Here is an 18,482-nt window from a genome sequence, read left to right on the forward strand (position 1 = left end):
AATCTTTTTTAAGCTCGGCTTATGGAACAACCGTTCTGTAACAAGCCAGCTAAGTAAATAAGTATGTCAAAAGATGGACCTACACTTCGTCGGGAAAAGGTTATAATCCTTAAAGGACACAAATAGGATATAATCTTCAAATGGGGGATATGTCCAAACATAGACCTATGTAGAAAATTGTCCGCATAAATATAACCTTCCAAATAAATATGGTAGAGCAGTAAAAACAGAAATGCAAGCTTTACACTCAGTCTCTTATACAAAGTTATTTTATACAAGACTATCATAAAACCCATATGGGCATACGGAACACAACTCTGGAGAACAGAAAGTGATTCTAATATAAATGAACTACAAAGAAGACAATCTATTATACTTCGCTCAATGTCAGGTCCTCCGTGGTATATAAAAATTCAAATATACACAAAGACCTTAACGTCCAATTGATTGCTGCCTATCTTACAAAGCAAACGCCTAAAGGCATACCAATATAATGTGACCAATAAGCGGGGAATAAGATTTGATTTGAGAATAAGATACTTATTGTTATTTTCATTATATGAAAGATTCAATAAATAATACTTAAAAAAGGTAAATATTAATATTTTTTAGGAAACAAGAACTTAAAATACAAATTTAAATCATTCGGTTGGAAAAGCTGTCCAAAATACCGAGTATTGATGGTAGTGTCATATGGGGGCTACCCTAAAAATGGGGCAATGATATTTGATATTCAATGAGAACAAAATTATAGCCAATTCGGTTGGAAAATGCATCGAAATTTTCCATAATTTGGTAAAAAAAATTGGGTAATACCGTTATATGGTGGACTGATATATCGCATATCTAATACCAAACATCTTAGAAGTACTAGGAATGTCTGTGCAAATCAGAACTCTATCTTAAATATTGCGATTTCAATCGTGATATCAACAGACGGACATGCGTAAATTAACATAGAATATATATGAACTTTCTGGGGTCTCAGCTAAATATTTCAAGGTGTTTCAAACGGAATGACAAATTTAATAAAAACTCCACCCAATGCTGGAAGGCTGGGCCGAAATTAACATCGTTTTTACTTGTTTTTTAATACAAAGTATTAAATACCATTTTATAAGACTATAGTTATTAAAATTGTATTAATTGCCAAATAGCCACAAACAACATTCCATTACTATTTAAGTTGGACGCAAAATCATTTCAACAATTTTTAAGGAATAATAAAACCCCTTGAATGGATCCCAATTAACGCCTTGGGCAAAAACAGTGGTTTTGCCGCCTTTAATATAACGTCCATTGAGGTTACTGCAAATAGGCAAAAAAATCGATTATATAATACTTTTTATGTAAAAGATTTGGCATTCTCACCTTTTATGGCATTGCTTATACCACCATGCACCCGTATATTCAACAGCACAATTTTTATCCGAAGCATCATTATCTTGATCTTTCGTAGAGAACTTCTGCCCTAGCGAATAACCCAAAGCATCACCTGCCGAACCACTATATTTACCCAGTTCTTTCAAAATATATTTTTCAGCTTCGGTGCCAATTATAAACTGATCATATCTTGCATAACGGTAATCTTCCTCCCAATCTTTCATAACAATGAGTAACTCATAAGGACGGGAATTGGTAAGTTTATTTAGCTTATCCAATCCAATGAAAAATTCTCCTGAACTATTACCGAATCCCTCTTTATAATCAGCCCAGGGACGAAAGAAATCCTCTGAACCATCAAATCGCCGTTGGATGACAATATCACTTGGTTTCTTTATACTTGATTGGAGCTCCTTAAAGCCCATCTCCAATTTATGGATTTTCTCGAAGACACCATTTAATTGGACATTTTTATTCAAACAATTGGTTAAATTCGTTTGGGTCTCCAACAACTGTTTGTGGGTATTTGCAACATTTGCTTCCAATTCATTTAGTTTTCCATGAATATCATAAATTATAAGACTGCCATTTTGTTTCGATTCCGAAACACATGAAACCTAAAAGCAAAATTCGATTTACATATAAATAATAAAACTACTTTTAAATTTGTATTTGTACCTCTCCCATGTTTATGCCTTTACAGACATTTAGAACTATCCAAAACAAAACGAAACCCTTGGTTGTAATTCCCATTGTATTCCAAAATTTTAGCTTGTGTTCCGATGATAATGCCAGCACTCACTTCTATATACTGCTGGCCCTTTGTATTTCCGCTGAACTTTTTATATTATCATCTTCTTTTAATTTTGTTTATATATTTTTTTGTTGGTCAATAAAAAAACTAAATTTTTGTTATATTTCATTTTAATTAATCTTATCAATGAGTTATACAATAAATTAATTTGCTTTAATATTTGTGCATTCTAAAAATAAAAGTCATTACCTACCGAGAATGTGTTTCTTTATTGCCGACACTGGTTAAATGGGTCTAGAGAATGTGTTCTAATAGTAGGTTGGGGAAATAGAAATCCATTATTTTTATATGAACTATAAGACTTTATTTAACATGTTTCGGACTGTCCGATTTGGGCCAAATATGCACCGTCCTGCTCTCTATTTGCAAAAAACTATCCTCCCTAGATACCTACTTTTTTATCATCAAAGAAATTTTATTATGAATATGATAGTTGCTTGCTGCCAAGTCCGGAATGTATGGCGGATGCATTAAAACTTCCCAACCAAGCTCCCGAAGTTTCTGGTGAGTCAGTGTAAATGTGTGTGGCCTAGCGCTGTGCTGGTGGAACACGACACATCTCCTTTTTGCGAATTCTGGTAGTTTCTGGTCAATTGTAAATGGTTTAAAAAAGTTTTATGGTCGATTTTTAGCTCCTGGGCTATGATGCCGGTCAACTTCGATCATTTCTCCGATTTTATAGACATTTTCGACGACCAGCCTACCTACCTGTGCGAGGAGCATATTTAACATCAAAAATTTCTGAATGGAATTATGAAACCAAAATTGCAAATAATTGGCTGTTACAGTATCGAAACAATAAGCGCCATTCACAATTTTAACCCGCTTGGCTTGCATTTTCGCCTTGCATACTTAATATTAATATTAATATATACTTAATATTAATCATAGACTCAATTCAGGAAGCTATGCTAAATGTCATGCAAAATGAAAGAAATATAGGGGCTTTACATAGATACGGACGAATCACCAAATTCGTTCGTCCTTGGGCCAAATAACAGTCAATTCTTTTGAAAAACGTGTCCATTTTTCCGAAAATACTGACATTTTGAGGTGCTGCTATATGGGAGCTATCGTAGAAAGTGGACCAATACGGAAATTTTTTTAGAAGGAAAATGTGTTGCCCAATGAGAACCCAAAATACAAAATTACAACCAATTCGGTCGAAAAACGTGCCCATACATTCCAAAATGCTTAAATCGAAAAAATTGGACCAATATTGAAAATATCAAATTGCAAATTCTGAATGTTTGGCTATACCATAAGGTATATCCATATCATTTTCAATACCGAACATCCTAGGAGTCATAACAGTGTATGTGCAAAATGGTGGTGTCAACAGACAGACATGCATAAATTGGCATAGTATTATATTCTGATTAAAAATATTTATAGATCGGATAATCTATAAATATAACGTGGCACCAAGTTCCTATGTATCTTTCGATTTGCACAAAATTTGGCTTAGGGTACTGAATTAGGTCCAGAATAATGTGTGCTAAGTTTCGTGAAAATCGAGTCAGATTTTAGGTAAATTGTGCCCTAAACTCCTTTTATTTTTCGATTGAGGCGAAATTTTGCATACAATGTTGAATTGAGTGTAAAATATTGTGTTTTCGTCCGATTTTGTGTAAATGGTGCACCAAAGAGCCCACGTTAGTTCGATTTATACTAAATTTTGCACGTGGCGTGTAATGGATTTTGTAAATTTTGTTCAGATGTTTATGTAACCCTTATATATTTTCGTCTGAGTTCATGCAAATTTTTCACCGATCGAGATTAAAGAGCACTGTACTGCAGCATATCAAATAGTGTATTCCATGTTTGCTCAAATCGTTCCAGATTTGCATAAAGCTCCCTTTTGCTACAAATGGTACACCAATGCGCACATGCTATTTTTCATAGATTTTAGACAACCATAGAATACAAATTTTTTTTACACAAAAGTCAGGGTCCATTTGACCCGCTAAATAATGACCGATGTTTCTCCAAACAGGCATGCTTATTCTTTGGCCCGATCCGCTTCTCCATGCAAAATTTCACGATGCTCGGACCCTTGTTGCGGCCTCTGAAGCGACCAGAAAAACCGACAAAAATTTAGTATTTGGTCCATTTCATCCCCCAAATATTAAACGATCTTTCCCAAAAACAATAGGGGTCTTCATTGGCCAGAACCCATCCTACATGCAAAATTTCGTGAAGATTGGTACATAACTGTGGCCTGTATCGTGTTTACAAATTATAATGGACAGACGGACGGACGGACACACATGTCTAGATCGACTCAGCTAGTCGAGTTATGACGATCGGTATACTTAAAGGTGGGTCTAGGACCAATATTTCGCGGCGTTACAAACTTTTGGGGCTGCACAAAGCTATAATACCCGGACAACATAGTTGTGTATGGTATAAAAATTAAGTTTTCAGTCCACTTCATTCCAAAATTATTAACTAATCATCACCGAAAATTATAGGCGTTGTTCTTGACCATAACTGGAACCTCATGGAACATTTCAAAGCGATCAGCGCCATAGTTCCGCTCTCCAGAGTGATAATGGGTTACTAAATAATATACGAATACGCAGATACCTGTAAATATTTAGGTGTAACTCCCACATCCGAGCACATACAACAATATAATTGTCTTAATTTAAAGGTCAACCACTCCTCTTGGATATAATATCAATTTCTCGGGTATATGTCCTTCAGAGGTAAATATATACGCCATAGAATACAAATTTTGTCATTTTTCACACAAAAGTCAGGGTCCATTAGACCCGCTAAATATTGACCGATCTTTCTCCAAACAGGCATGCTTATTCTTTGGCCCGATCCGCTTCTCCATGCAAAATTTCACGATGTTCGGACCATTGTTGCGGCCTCAGGAGCGACCAGAAAAACCGACAAAAATTTAGTATTTGGTCCATTTCATCCCCTAAATATTAACCGATCTTTCCCAAAAACAATAGGGGTCTTCATTGGCCAGAACCCATCCTACATGCAAAATTTCGTGAAGATCGGTACATAATTGTGGCCTGTATCGTGTTTACAAATTATAATGGACAGACGGACGGACGGACACACATGTCTAGATCGACTCAGCTAGACGAGTTATGACGATCGGTATACTTAAAGGTGGGTCTAGGACCAATATTTCGCGGCGTTACAAACTTTTGGGGCTGCACAAAGCTATAATGCCCTGACAACATAGTTGTGTAGGGTATAAAAATATCTATGTAGATCACGTATTTAATTTCGTACGAGTCTCCTCCATTCCTTTAAAAAATTCACTCTTACTTACTAACAACAATATTCATGCTCCATCCGTCAGATACATTTGCAATCAAATTGTCTATAGGGTGCCTGGTTTTGTACCTACATGGTAGATTCTACAATTAAGTTTGTTTAGTTTGTTATTGATGAATCTTGTTATGATAATATACTTTGTTGATTTTATAATAAGTATACAATAAATAGACGACCTGGTATAATTGACGTATATATACGTTTTATTGTGAATAATAAATGTAATTTGTTTACATAAATTTCATTACAAGTCTTACTATCTCCAGCTGATTAAACTCCCCAAGTGGCATACGTACACTTAGAAATAGTTTTTGAAATAGAAGTTAGTTTCGTTGTAACCATCGAATGAGAATGATATTGATTCCAAGGTTAACTTCTGTTTTTGATATTTAAAGAAAAAAGTTCGCCTTTGTCAATATGTCTGATATTTTAGTGATATTTTAATTGAATGTACCAAATCCCAGTTAGTGTCGATGTTAGGCGTACTCAAACCCCATTTGCCGCGTAGCGTTCAGCAATACAATTTCATTCACAGGTATCTCTACCATTATGAGAATATCAATACGAATCGTCAAGAATTAAAATCGGATCGTTGGATGTTCGATTTTATACACATCGTAATGATGAACCGAATAATTGTACTCTAATTACAATTAATGGTTATTGGATATGTTTGATGGGATAAATTTATGGACAATCAGAGCCACAAACCTTGATTTTCAAAACAATATTAGGGCAAATAACGTGGTTTTTATAAATACAACTTTTTCAAGGAATATTAGTGCCAGAGCGTATGTTTTATAAAAGAAGAGTCACTAGCGTCCGTTCAATGAAAATGTTGTTTCAAGTATTGTCGGATACATAAAAGTGGATTTTATAGAAAATACGTAATAAGATTTTTTATAAAATTCACGCTTGTGGTTCCGAGCATATCAGAGCTATTTTCGGGGATTTTTTTAAGAATAGTTTTTCAATGACTATCGACGCCGCAATCGTTAATCTTAGGCAGTGAAATATTGGTCCTTTAAGTATACCGACCGTCATATCTCGACTAGTCGATCTAGACATGTGTGTCCGTCCGTTTGTCCATTACAATTTGTAAACACGATACAGGCCACAGTTATGGACCATTATTCACGATTGGATGGGTTCTGTGCAAAGAAGACCCCTATTTTTATACCCTACACAACTATGTTGTCAGGGTATTATAGCTTTGTGCAGCCCCAAAAGTTGGTAACGCCGCGAAATATTGGTCCTAGACCCACCTTTAAGTATACCTATAGTCATATCTCGACTAGCTGAGTCGATATAGACATGTGTGTCCGTCCGTCCATTATAATTTGTAAACACGATACAGGCCACAGTTATGAACCAATCTTCACGAAACTTTGCATGGAGGATAGGTTCGGCCCAATGAAGACCCCTATTATTATTGGTAAAGATCGGTTAATATTTAAGGGATGAAATGGACGAAATACTTAATTTTTATCGGTTTTTCTGGTCGCCCCAGAGGCCGCAGTTATGGTCCGAACATCGTAAAATTTTACATGGAGAAGGGGATCGTGCCAGAGAATAAGCATCCCTTTTTTGATAAAGATCGGTCAATATATAGCGGGTCAAATGGACCCTGACTTTTGTGTGAAAAATTACAAAATTTTTATTCTGGGGCGTATATACTTGCTCCTGAAGGACATATCCCCGAGAAGTTGATAGTATATCCACAGAAAGTTAGAGTTCCGTGGTATATGTGTAGGGTATCGTATTGTCGGCCCGTCCGACTATACTGCTCCGCTCACCCGTTAAAAATGTATTTAAATGTTTTATTTTCCTGTATGTTTCACAGGACTACTTCTTACTTTGTTTTACCCAGCAAGAAAATGAGGAGGAACTAAAGGAATGCTAGGAGAAAACCAGCCGCATTCACTGGAAAAATAATAATTTCCTACTGAAGTGCGATGAAAATCTTTATGAAGTGATGAAAAATGTGGCTTGTCAAAAGGTTCCGATCGATAAGTGGATGTTTCCCACCTTTGAACATGCCATGTTGTTAACCAAGCAGAAAATTGCCAGACTAGAAATAAATGAGTAAGAATTATTTTCCAAAACTAATATTTTCAAACGAACTGTATGAATATCGAAATATTTTTTTTTTAAGAAAATTAGCAACTGGTCTTTATGTGGCCCCATTGGATCATAATAAAAATGCGGAAACTGTGAATTTTCATTGGTTTATGAAACATCCAAATTCTTTGGAATTAATACGTAAATCTATGAACTGAATGGTGGACTTGGTCTATTCCGATAGGGCGTGGAACAACACATCGCATGGATATCAACTTATGAGTTTTAACTCCAGCGTATGTTAAAAATGTTCGAAATAACGTATTTTTTAATACATATTTTTATAGATTTCTCTACACCATCGAGTCTGATAAAAATCTACCGTCCGATAAAAATCTACCGATGGTCTTTCAAATTGGAAGAGCTGATCACAAGACCGACGCGCCTAGCTAGCTCCCCTTATGGAACAAATGTTTCGCCACCAGCCAGTTAATTAAGTAAGCATGGTCTTCATGTTAGAGTTGCACTGAAAAAGCCATTCATAAAACCCAAGACCTGGAAAATCCGATTGGAGTTCGTTCAGGAAAACGATTTGCATTTTGGAAATCTGCTTTTCCAGCTGATGAAAATATATTTAACTTTTTTTGGTCGGATATGTATGGCGCAGGCCGAATAAAGCCTATGCACACTCTGTAATGGTATGGGGCTGTATGAGCGCTGCCGGAGTAGGAAATCTCGTTTTAATTGAAGGAATTTTGGATAAGATTTATAATTTAAACAATCTAAATGAAAATATGAAATGTATTCCTGAAAAACTGGGGTTGGGAATAACATTTCAATTTCATCGAGATAATGACTCCAAACACAAGTTCCAGATCGTTCAAGAATGTGTGATTTATAATTGGGGAAAAAAGCCATAACATCTCAAGCATACCAAGTCTAAAAAATGCTTTACAAGTAGAATGGGGAAAATTCAGACATCTTACACGAAAAACTTGGTAAAATCTATGCAGGCAAGGTTGAAGCTGGAAAAGATAAACAAGGGATATCATACTAACTATTAACCATCCAAAAAAATCCGTTTGTTAAAATTTATTTTTCATTGTGAGCTTGCAATTGCTCAAGGAAAAACTCTAAAAAAATTGAGAAAAATCGGTTCAAATTTAGATGTAGCTCCCATATATTTTATCGTCCGATTTAATGTAAATTGTGTACCAAAGTTCCTTTATATATTTCGTTTTGCACAAAATTTTGCACAGCGTACTGAATTGAGTCTAGAATGATGTGTGATAAGTTTCGTGAAAATTGTTTCAAATTTAGATATACCTCCCGTATATCTTTTCGCCCGTTTTAATGTAAGTTTTGCTTATATATCTTTCGATTTGCATGAAATTTGGCACAGCGTACTAAATTGAGTCTACAATGATGTGTGCTTAGTTTCGTGAAAATCGGTTCGTATTTCGATATAGCTCCTATATATATTTTCGTGCAATATTATGCTAATAGAGCACCATAGTCCTTGCATTTCTTTCGATTTGCACGAAATTTGGCATAGCGTACTGAATTCAGTCTAGAATGATGTGCGTTAAGTTTTGTAAAATCGGTTCAGATTTAGGTATAGCTCCTATATATATTTTCTTCCGATTTTATGTAAATTGTGCACCAAATTCCTAATATTTTTCCGATTGACATGAAATTTTGGACAATTTGAGACTAAAATGACGTTTTTGCTCTTTGTTGAAATTGGCGCAGATGCAGACATAGCTTCCATATATATTTCGAACGAGTGTTTGATTGAAAATTAATTTTCAACAGTGCTTTTAATCGATTTACATAAACTTGTCCCACTGTACGACTTTACCTCTGCCCGAATGAAGATAAGTGAAAAGTTGTTACATTTCATGTCAATACTACTTCGAATAGGCGACGTCTGTTAGGATACAAGTCGGCCCAGTCCGAATTCACTACTTTCCTTACATTTCTTCCTTACATTTACTACTTTCCTTACTTATTTTATTGCTTTAATTTCAAGTTAAGATGTCATTGATTAACATGCACCTATGACATTTTTATTATAAACCAGTGAGCGGAGCAGTATAGTCGGACGGGGCCGACCATATGATACCCTACACAACTACCACGGAACTTAAATTTTCTGCGGATGTTTATTCCGACCCTGGGTAATATTTCGTGATAATTGCACCCTCTTGCCTGATTAGAGGTAAACAGCACATCTTCCTCACACTGACATATTTTCCGAATATTACGAGTATTCAGTACAGCTATTGTCCAGATTCCCTTCACCGTGGGTTGTGTTGTGATGTTCGGCTTTCATTTGTGGTCTATAGATCGACTCCAAAATAACACAAAAAATTAAGTTTTCGGTCCACTTCATTCCAAAATTATTATCTAATCATCACCGAAAATTATAGGCGTTGTCCTTGACCATACCTGGAACCTTATGGAACATTTCAAAGCGATCAGCGCTATAGTTCCGCTCTCTAGAGTGATAATGGGTTACTAAATAATATTCGAATACGGAGATACCTGTAAATATTTAGGTGTAACTCCCACATCGGACCACATACAACAATATAATTGGTCTTAATTTAAAGGTCACCACTCCTCTTGGATATAATATCAACTTCTCGGGTCTATGTCCTCCACTGGTAAATATATATGCTATAGAATACAATTTTTGTAATTGTTCACACAAAAGTCAGGGTCAATTTGACCAGCTAAATATTAACCGATCTTTATATTACTCTTTGGCCCAATCCCCTTCTCCATGCAAAATTTCACGATGTTCGGACCATTATTGCGGCCTCTGGAGCGACCATAAAAACCGAAAAAATTTAGTATTTGGTCAATTTCATCCCCTATATATTAACCGATCTTTCCCAATAGGGGTCTTCATTGGCCAGGACCCATCCTACATGCAAAATTTCGTAAAGATTGGTCCATAACTGTGGCCTGTATCGTGTTTACAAATTATAATGGACAGACGGACACTTGTCTAGATCGACTCAGCTAGTCGAGATATAACGATCGGTATACTTAAAGGTCGGTCTAGGACCAATATTTCGCGGCGTTACAAACTTTTGGGGCTGCACAAAGCTATAATACCCTGACAACATAGTTGTGTAGGGTATAAAAACCAAATGGACACTTTTGACTGTGACTCATCGTGTATGTTCATATTTATTAATAAAATCAAAATAACGTAAAACATAAATCATTTGTATTATCGTTTTAAGTGGGCCGTAAGATCATTTCGACAAATTTCAAAGAATAATAATGACCTCTAAAGTATTCCCAGTCCACGCCTTTTGCATATTCTGTTGTTGTGCCATTCAAATAGCTACCATTTAAATTACTGAAATGAAAAACAAACAAAAAATTTACCAAATATCAATTCACAAATTCTTCCAATAACAAAATGTACCTTCTATGACAATCCTTAAACCACCAAGCTCCCGTAAATTCAACAGCACAATTTTTACTCCACACGTCATTATCTTGATCTTTTGTGCTGAACTTCTGACCCAGCGAATATGACAAAGAATCACCAGCTGAGCCAGTATATTTACCCAATTCCTTGAGGATATATTTCTCTGTTTCTGTACCAATTATAAATTGATCATATCTCGCATAACGTCGATCATTCTCCCAATCTTCCATGACAATGAGCAGCTCATATGGGCGGGTATTGGTAAGTTTATTCAATTTATCCAAGCCAATGAAAAATTCTGCAGAACTGTTACCAAATCCTTCTTTATAATCAGCCCAGGGACGAAAGAAATTCTCCGAACCATCAATTCGCCTTTGTATGACAATGTCACCAGGTTTTTTAATATTTTCTCTTAATTCTTTTAAACTCGTCTCCAGTTTATGTATTTTCTCTAAAATTCCATTGATTTGGGGATTTTCATTTAAACATTGTGTAAGATTTTGTTGCGTTTCTTCTAAACTTTGTTGCTTGCTTAGCAAGCTTTGTCCCAGTTCATTTAATTTTCCATGTATATCGGAAATTATTAAATTTTCTTTTTGTAGGGAGTTTGCCAAGGCGGATATCTTCAATTAAATTTAAAATATCATATTAAAATGATTTTGGTTCATACCATTTGTTTACCTCCTCCATTCGAATTCCATTAAAGAATTCCAGAAAGAAAATATAGCAGTGTCTTCGCAAATATCCAGTTGCTTAATTTTGTACTTCACCATGCGAAAAAATCCCCTAACCCAAATATGCTACCCACAAAAAGTCCTCTTCCAATTGCTTAAAAGCAAAATGCCATTATTTCTTAAAAGATAACATTACAACAACAACAATAAAATAGTGTTATTGTGCGATAATGAAAACCGCATCACAGTAGAACCAATATTGTTGCCACACCATGCTACTTATACTCATCGAAATAAAAAAAATGTAGGAAGTCTAGAATGTGAGAGGTATGATAATGGATGGTTGCGGTTTATAGAATGCTATTGAAAAATCATCTTCCGACTATGTATATAAGACTATGGCAAGAAGGAATTGAGATGAAGAATTTGGCTTAGAATCGTCACACACGTCTATATATATATATAGCTGGCTCGAGAAAGAACATTTGTTCCATAAGCCGACAGGACCAGGCGCGTCGGTCCTGTCAACAGCTCTTCTAAACCATGTTCCAAAATATTCTCTTCCACTTGATTGTTTTTATCGAATTCGTGGCCTTACCCTTCTACGTGAGCCATCAGTTGGTTCGGTTTTATATGCCTTTTGAGCTGCGATATTCACCGTCGACGTAGATCAGCCCATATATCTTTCGGAGAATTTTTCTCACATATCCATACACCAGCACGGGAAGTATCAGCGTATTGTAAAATGTAAGTTTGATCTGGCGAGAAAGGGTGCTTTGTTTCTAAATTGCTTACCTAGACCATAGTAGCATCTGTTAGCCAACACAATTCTTCTTTGAATATCAAAACTGATTTCATTAGTTTTATTTATGGCGCTATCGAGGTATATACAATTTTGACTACCTCGAAGCTGTAGTTCTCAAATTCCACAGTTGGTCCGATTTTTTTGACTCTGGCACGTTGATACCATCAGCTTGGTCATCTCGCCATTTACTGCCAGACCCACTATGACAGACTTCATCTGAATTTGTTCAATGGTAGGTCGCAATGTTCGACCCATTATGTCGATGTCATTGGCGTATGCGAGTAATATGTGTTGTTTGGTGTACCGAGTGACATTTCATCCAGCAGGATGTTAAAAAGATCACACCACAAACTATCACTTTGTATGAATCCTCGTTCAGTATTGAAAGGCTTCGATAGGTCCTTTCCGATTAATTTTGCAGGAATGTCGAACGTGGACATGGCTTTAAACACCTCAGAGAGAATAAAGCTGTCGAATGCGGTTTTATAGTCGACGAATATGTGGAATGTGTTGGTGGGTTTTTCGAGGGTCTTATCCATAATTTGGCGCAGAGTGAAAATCTGGTCAATGATGATTTGCCAGGTTTGAAGCCACATTGGTATGGTCCAATTGACCATTGACTTCAGTCGTTCACACAGTATGCTGGGTAGCACATTATATGCGGTGAGAAGAAGACTTATTCCTCTGTAGTTGGCACATATCGCCTTGCTTCCTTTTTTGAGCACGGAACACAGAATGCTGTGGATCCAATCATTGGGCATGTATTTCTCTACCCAAATTGTACTAATTATCTTACGCATGCTCCTGACCAGTATCTGACCACCGGTCTTGAACACATCGGCACCTGTTGCTTTATTCTTCTTGATTGCTATTCTGACCTCATCTTTGCTAGGTGGTATACACCGTCATCTCTTATTGGTTCATGGTTATTTTCTTCACCGCCACTATTTGATACCAGAAGGATGTGGTTGGGCATAAAGAAATCCATAATTTTTTGGCAGATGGCTGTGCTGATTGATTTCTCGTAAAGTATCGATCAAACAATTTCAGATTTATGCTCGTTGGAAGGTTGACATTTAGCAGTAAAAAATATTTTGTTGTTTTTTGTTTGGTGCATTCGTCGAAAATGTCGATAAAATCGGAGAAATGATCGAAGTTGAGCGACATGTTACCTATCGTAACATCGCCAGGAGCTAAAAATCTACCATGTTTTAAACCATTTACTCAAGCTGGATTCAAAAATCGGATATTCCGAGGCATATTAAATAAAGTCCGATAGTTCATATAAAATAAATGGATTTATTTTTCCCCAATATTCAGATTTTTATAACAATGTGTAAGTAGGTTTAAAAACCACTACAAGGCATAAATATATTTAAAACTAAAATCTATTTAAAAACCAGTGAACGGAGCAGTATAGTTGTGTACCCTACACAACTATAACGGAACTATAACTTTCTGCGGCTTTTTATTCCAAGTCTGGGTAATATTTAGTGATAGTTGCATCCTCTTGCCCGGTTTCAGGTCAACATCACCTATAAATATTTAAGTGTAACTCTCACATCTGTGTATATACGACCATATGGTATGAGTTTAAAGGTCAACCACTCCTCTTGGATATACTACCAACTTCTCGGGTCTATGTTCTTCAGGGGTAAATATATGCGCTGAAGAATACACATTTTGGAGCGACCAGAAAACCCGACAGAAATTTAGTATTTGGTCCACTCCATCCCCTAAATATTAACCGATCTTTGCCAAAAAGGTCTTCATTGGCCAGAACCCAATGAAGGTCTAGGACCAATATTTCGCGGCGTTACAAACTCTTGGGGCTGCACAAAGCTATAATACCCTGACAACATAGTTGTGTAGGGTATAAATATATATATATATATATACTTCGGCTAGCGTTCAGTCGAAAATATATTACCAGGGACTTTATAAATAAGTACTTTTTTCCTCATATGTGAATATTGAAAAGTCTCGAATCTATGTCCTTCAAATCTTCAACCAATGATAACGCTAGATTTAAGAAGCAAAATTGCAATTTCTCCATTTGACCACTGTTATTCAGTTGAGACACTTGATAGTACTGATAATGAATTTCAATTGCATTTCGTTCTCGACTGATACGAAAATAAGTATCACTTTATCTAATATATCGCCTGATAGCCCTTTTTGTAAAAACCTTTTTGTCAGACATGATAAAATATAGGGTAACAAAGTGACGACACATAGCAGTGGGAAATGTATTGCATTTGTTCTGCAAATGCCTTGTTAACCACGAAGTCAGGCACCAACGAAATTCTCGCTGGTAACGTAATTACTTCGATTTGTTACAAGAGACATTTGGGTATGAAAGGTTTTTTGTAAAGAATCAATAAATAGCTTCTGGGGAGAATATCCTAATATATATTTTTTTATAAAAACAACAAACTGGGATTCATCGTGCCTATTTTGCCAAAACAAAAACAACAAACATTTGAAATATATTTTACTTGTAATATAACTTATGCAGGTCAGTATTGGGATTCGTTTTTATACCCTCCACATAAGATGGGGTGTATTTTTTATTTGTCATTCCGTTTGCAACACCTCGAAGTATTAACCGGAATTTTGATATTTTCGTTGGTTTTCCATAGTAAGTGGAGTTTTCCGAGTGTGGCAACTAACCCGACGCCTCAGCCCATTTTTTGTAGTTCTATAGTGGAGGACAGTGTCCACAATTGAGATGAAAGAGGCACCTAGATAAGCCTGGACTTTGCCATTTTAATTCCAATCAGAGCCGTTATTTCGTAACTGTCACCACCTAGGTCGCCTGGTGAGAATCTGCGTGGTGCAAAGTTTCAGGCATCAAATAGAGGCGGTGAAGAAGATAACACAGAGAGATGACGGTGTAGGTTATATACCACCTGGCCAATATGAGGTCAGAATAACAACTAACTGTTAAGTACAATTTGGCTAGAGGAATACAGACCCACAACAAACACATCAGCAGTTAAAGTCGGAAAGGACCTTTCGGAGTCCTGCAATACCGAACGAGGATTCAGAGAAGGCGACAGTTTGTCATGTGACCGTTTTAACATCCTGCTGGAAAAGGTCATTCGAGAATAGAAGAACAGAACAGAAATCGAACTCTGTACACCAAACAGCTTAAATTACTCGTCTACGCCGATGACATCGACATAATGGGTCGAACATTGCGGGCGGTAACAGCCACGCTTGAACAAATTGAGGAGTCTGCAAAAGTGGGTCTGGCAGTAAATGGAATCAACGCAAAAGACGTTCAGTAGACTCGGACAAATTGTGAAACTTGAGAACTACAGCTTCGAGGTAGTCAAATATTTTATATACATTGGTTCCGCCATAAATAAAACTAATGGCATCAGTTTTGAAATTCGGAGAAGGATAGTGTTTTCCAACAAATACCACTATGGTCTAAGTTTGCAATTTAGAAATATGGCCACATCCCGCCAGACCAAACTCACACTCTACAAGACGCTGATAGTACCCGTGCTGTTGTATGGATCAGATAATTCTCCGAAAGTTCTACGGGACGATCTGCGTAGATAGTGAATATCGGCGTCGAATGAACGACGATCTATACAATCTATATACGGACATCGACATAGTCAGTCGTATTGAGCTGCAGCGATTTCGGTTCCTAGGCCATGCTGCGCGAATGGATGAGGCCACGAATTCGATAGAAATATCAATTGGGAAAAAATGTGAACAAGATCGACGCTCCTGGAAACCTTTTTCTTAGTTCGGCTTTTGGAACAAATTTTCTGCACATCAATATACAAAAATCATTTTAAGTAGGTCTCAAAATCATTTCAATAAATTTCAATGAGTAATAATCTCCTCTGAATGGTACCCAGACAACACCTTGGCCGTACTGTGAATTTGTACCGTTTAAATATTTTCCGTTGAGATTTCTAATGAAAAACAATAAAATAACAAAATATTAATTACCATTTGTTATACACAACAAAAAACCAGTGAGCGGAGCAGTATAGTCGGACGGGGCCGACCATACGATACCCTACACAACTACCACGGAACTCAAATTGTTTATTTATTCCGAGCCTGGGCAATATTTCGTGATATTTGCACCCTCTTGCCCGACTAGAGGTAAACAGCACCTCTTCCTCACACTGACATATTTTCCGAATATTTCGGGTATTCAGTACAGCTATTGTCCAGATTCCCTTCACCGTGGGTTGTGTTGTGATGTTCGGCTTTCATTTGTGGTCTATAGATCGACTCGAAAATAACACAAAAAATTAAGTCTTCGGTCCACTTCATTCCAAAATTATTATCTGATCATCAACGAAAATTATAGGCGTTGTCCTTGACCATACCTTGATCATCATGGAACATTTCAAAGCGATCAGCGCTATATTTCCGCCCTCCAGTATGGTAATGGGTTACTAAATAATTTACGAATACGGAGATACCTGTAAATATTTGGGTGTAATTCCCACATCCGAGCACATACAACAATATAATTGGTACTAATTTAAAGGTCAACCACTCCTCTTGGATATAATATCAACTTTTCAGGTCTATGTCCTTCAGGGACAAATATATACGCTCTAGAATACAAATTTTGTAATTTTTCACACAAAAGTCAGGGTCAATTTGACCCCCTAGATATTGACCGATCTTTATCAAAACAGGCATGTTTATTCTTTGGCCCGATCCCCTTCTTCATGCAAAATTTCAAGATGTTCGAGCCATTATTACGGCCTCTGGAGCGACCAGAAAAACCGACAAAAATTTAGTATTTGGTCCATTTCATCCCCTAAATATTAACCGATCGTTCCCAAAAACAATAGGGGTCTTCATTGGCCAGAACCCATCCTACATGCAAAATTTCGTAAAGATTGGTCCATAACTGTGTACTATATAGTGTTTACAAATTATAATGGACAGACGAAATTATAATGGACAGCAAGTCGAGATATGACGATCTGTATACTTAAAGGTGGGTCTAGGACCAATATTTCGCGGCGTTACAAACTTTTGGGGCTGCACAAAGCTATAATACCCTGACAACATAGTTGTGTAGGGTATAACAAACATGTGCATACCCTCTATGACCACTCTTATACCACCATGCTCCGGTAAATTCAACAGCACAATTCTTTGAACAGTGGTCATTACCTTGATCTTTCGTAGTGAATTTTTGACCCAATGAATAGCTTAGGGCATCTCCTGCGGAACCACTATATCTACCCAATTCCTTGAGGATATATTTCTCAGTTTCTGTGCCAATTATAAATTGATCATAGCGTGCAAAACGGCAATCATCATCCCAATCTTCGATGCGAATGAGCAATTCATAGGGACGACTATTGGTAAGATTATTCAGCTTATCGAGACCAATGAAAAATTCTCCAGAACTATTACCAAATCCCTGTTTATACTCAGCCCAAGGGCGAAAGAAATCCTCAGAACCATCCATCCTCCTTTGAACGACAATGTCGTCTGTGGGCTTTTGATCCTGTTTTCGTATTTCTTTTACTTTCGCCTCCAATTTCTGTATTTTCTCTAGAATTCCATTTATTTGGGGATTGCCATTTAAACATAATGTCAAATTCAGTTGAGATTCTTCTAACATCTGATAATTGTTTATGAACCTCAGCTGCAGTTCATTTAGTTTCTCATGTAGATCGAAAATTATATAATTTTCACTTTTATGGGATGCTTTAATTGTTGTTATCTATAAAAAAAGTTCACTCAGTTTTATGGCCTCTGTGAATACACTTAACTTACACATATTTACCTCTTCCATTTGAATTTCGATGAGCAAATTGGAAAATATCAAAAGAACCCCAAGTAATATTGCCATTTCTATATTCGTTCCAGCAGTTTGGTCACCGTCGATAAATTATGTGGAAGAAAATATTTTTTATTTTCCATTTGTTATGGCTTATATATCACTGTTTTATAACAATCTGTATATTTTACTACAGAAACGTA

At 36.4% G+C, this 18,482-nt stretch overlaps 1 protein-coding gene across 1 annotated transcript; it reads right to left on the reverse strand.

Moving 5' to 3' along the window:
- Nucleotides 1-1,181: 1,181 nt before the first annotated feature.
- On the reverse strand, nt 1,182-18,120 carry LOC133325718 (fibrinogen gamma chain-like). Its single transcript, XM_061534444.1, has 3 exons — nt 17,581-18,120; nt 11,010-11,638; nt 1,182-1,308 (listed from the first exon to the last, which is right to left on the reverse strand). The coding sequence occupies exons 1-3, from the start codon at nt 18,118-18,120 to the stop codon at nt 1,182-1,184; spliced, it is 1,296 nt and encodes a 431-aa protein (XP_061390428.1).
- Nucleotides 18,121-18,482: the final 362 nt, after the last annotated feature.

The sequence above is a fragment of the Musca vetustissima genome, unplaced genomic scaffold (genome assembly GCF_032173495.1).
Source record: "Musca vetustissima isolate MV318-11 ecotype Yass unplaced genomic scaffold, APGP_CSIRO_Mvet_v1 utg9388, whole genome shotgun sequence".
Taxonomy (NCBI): Eukaryota; Metazoa; Arthropoda; class Insecta; order Diptera; family Muscidae; genus Musca; species Musca vetustissima.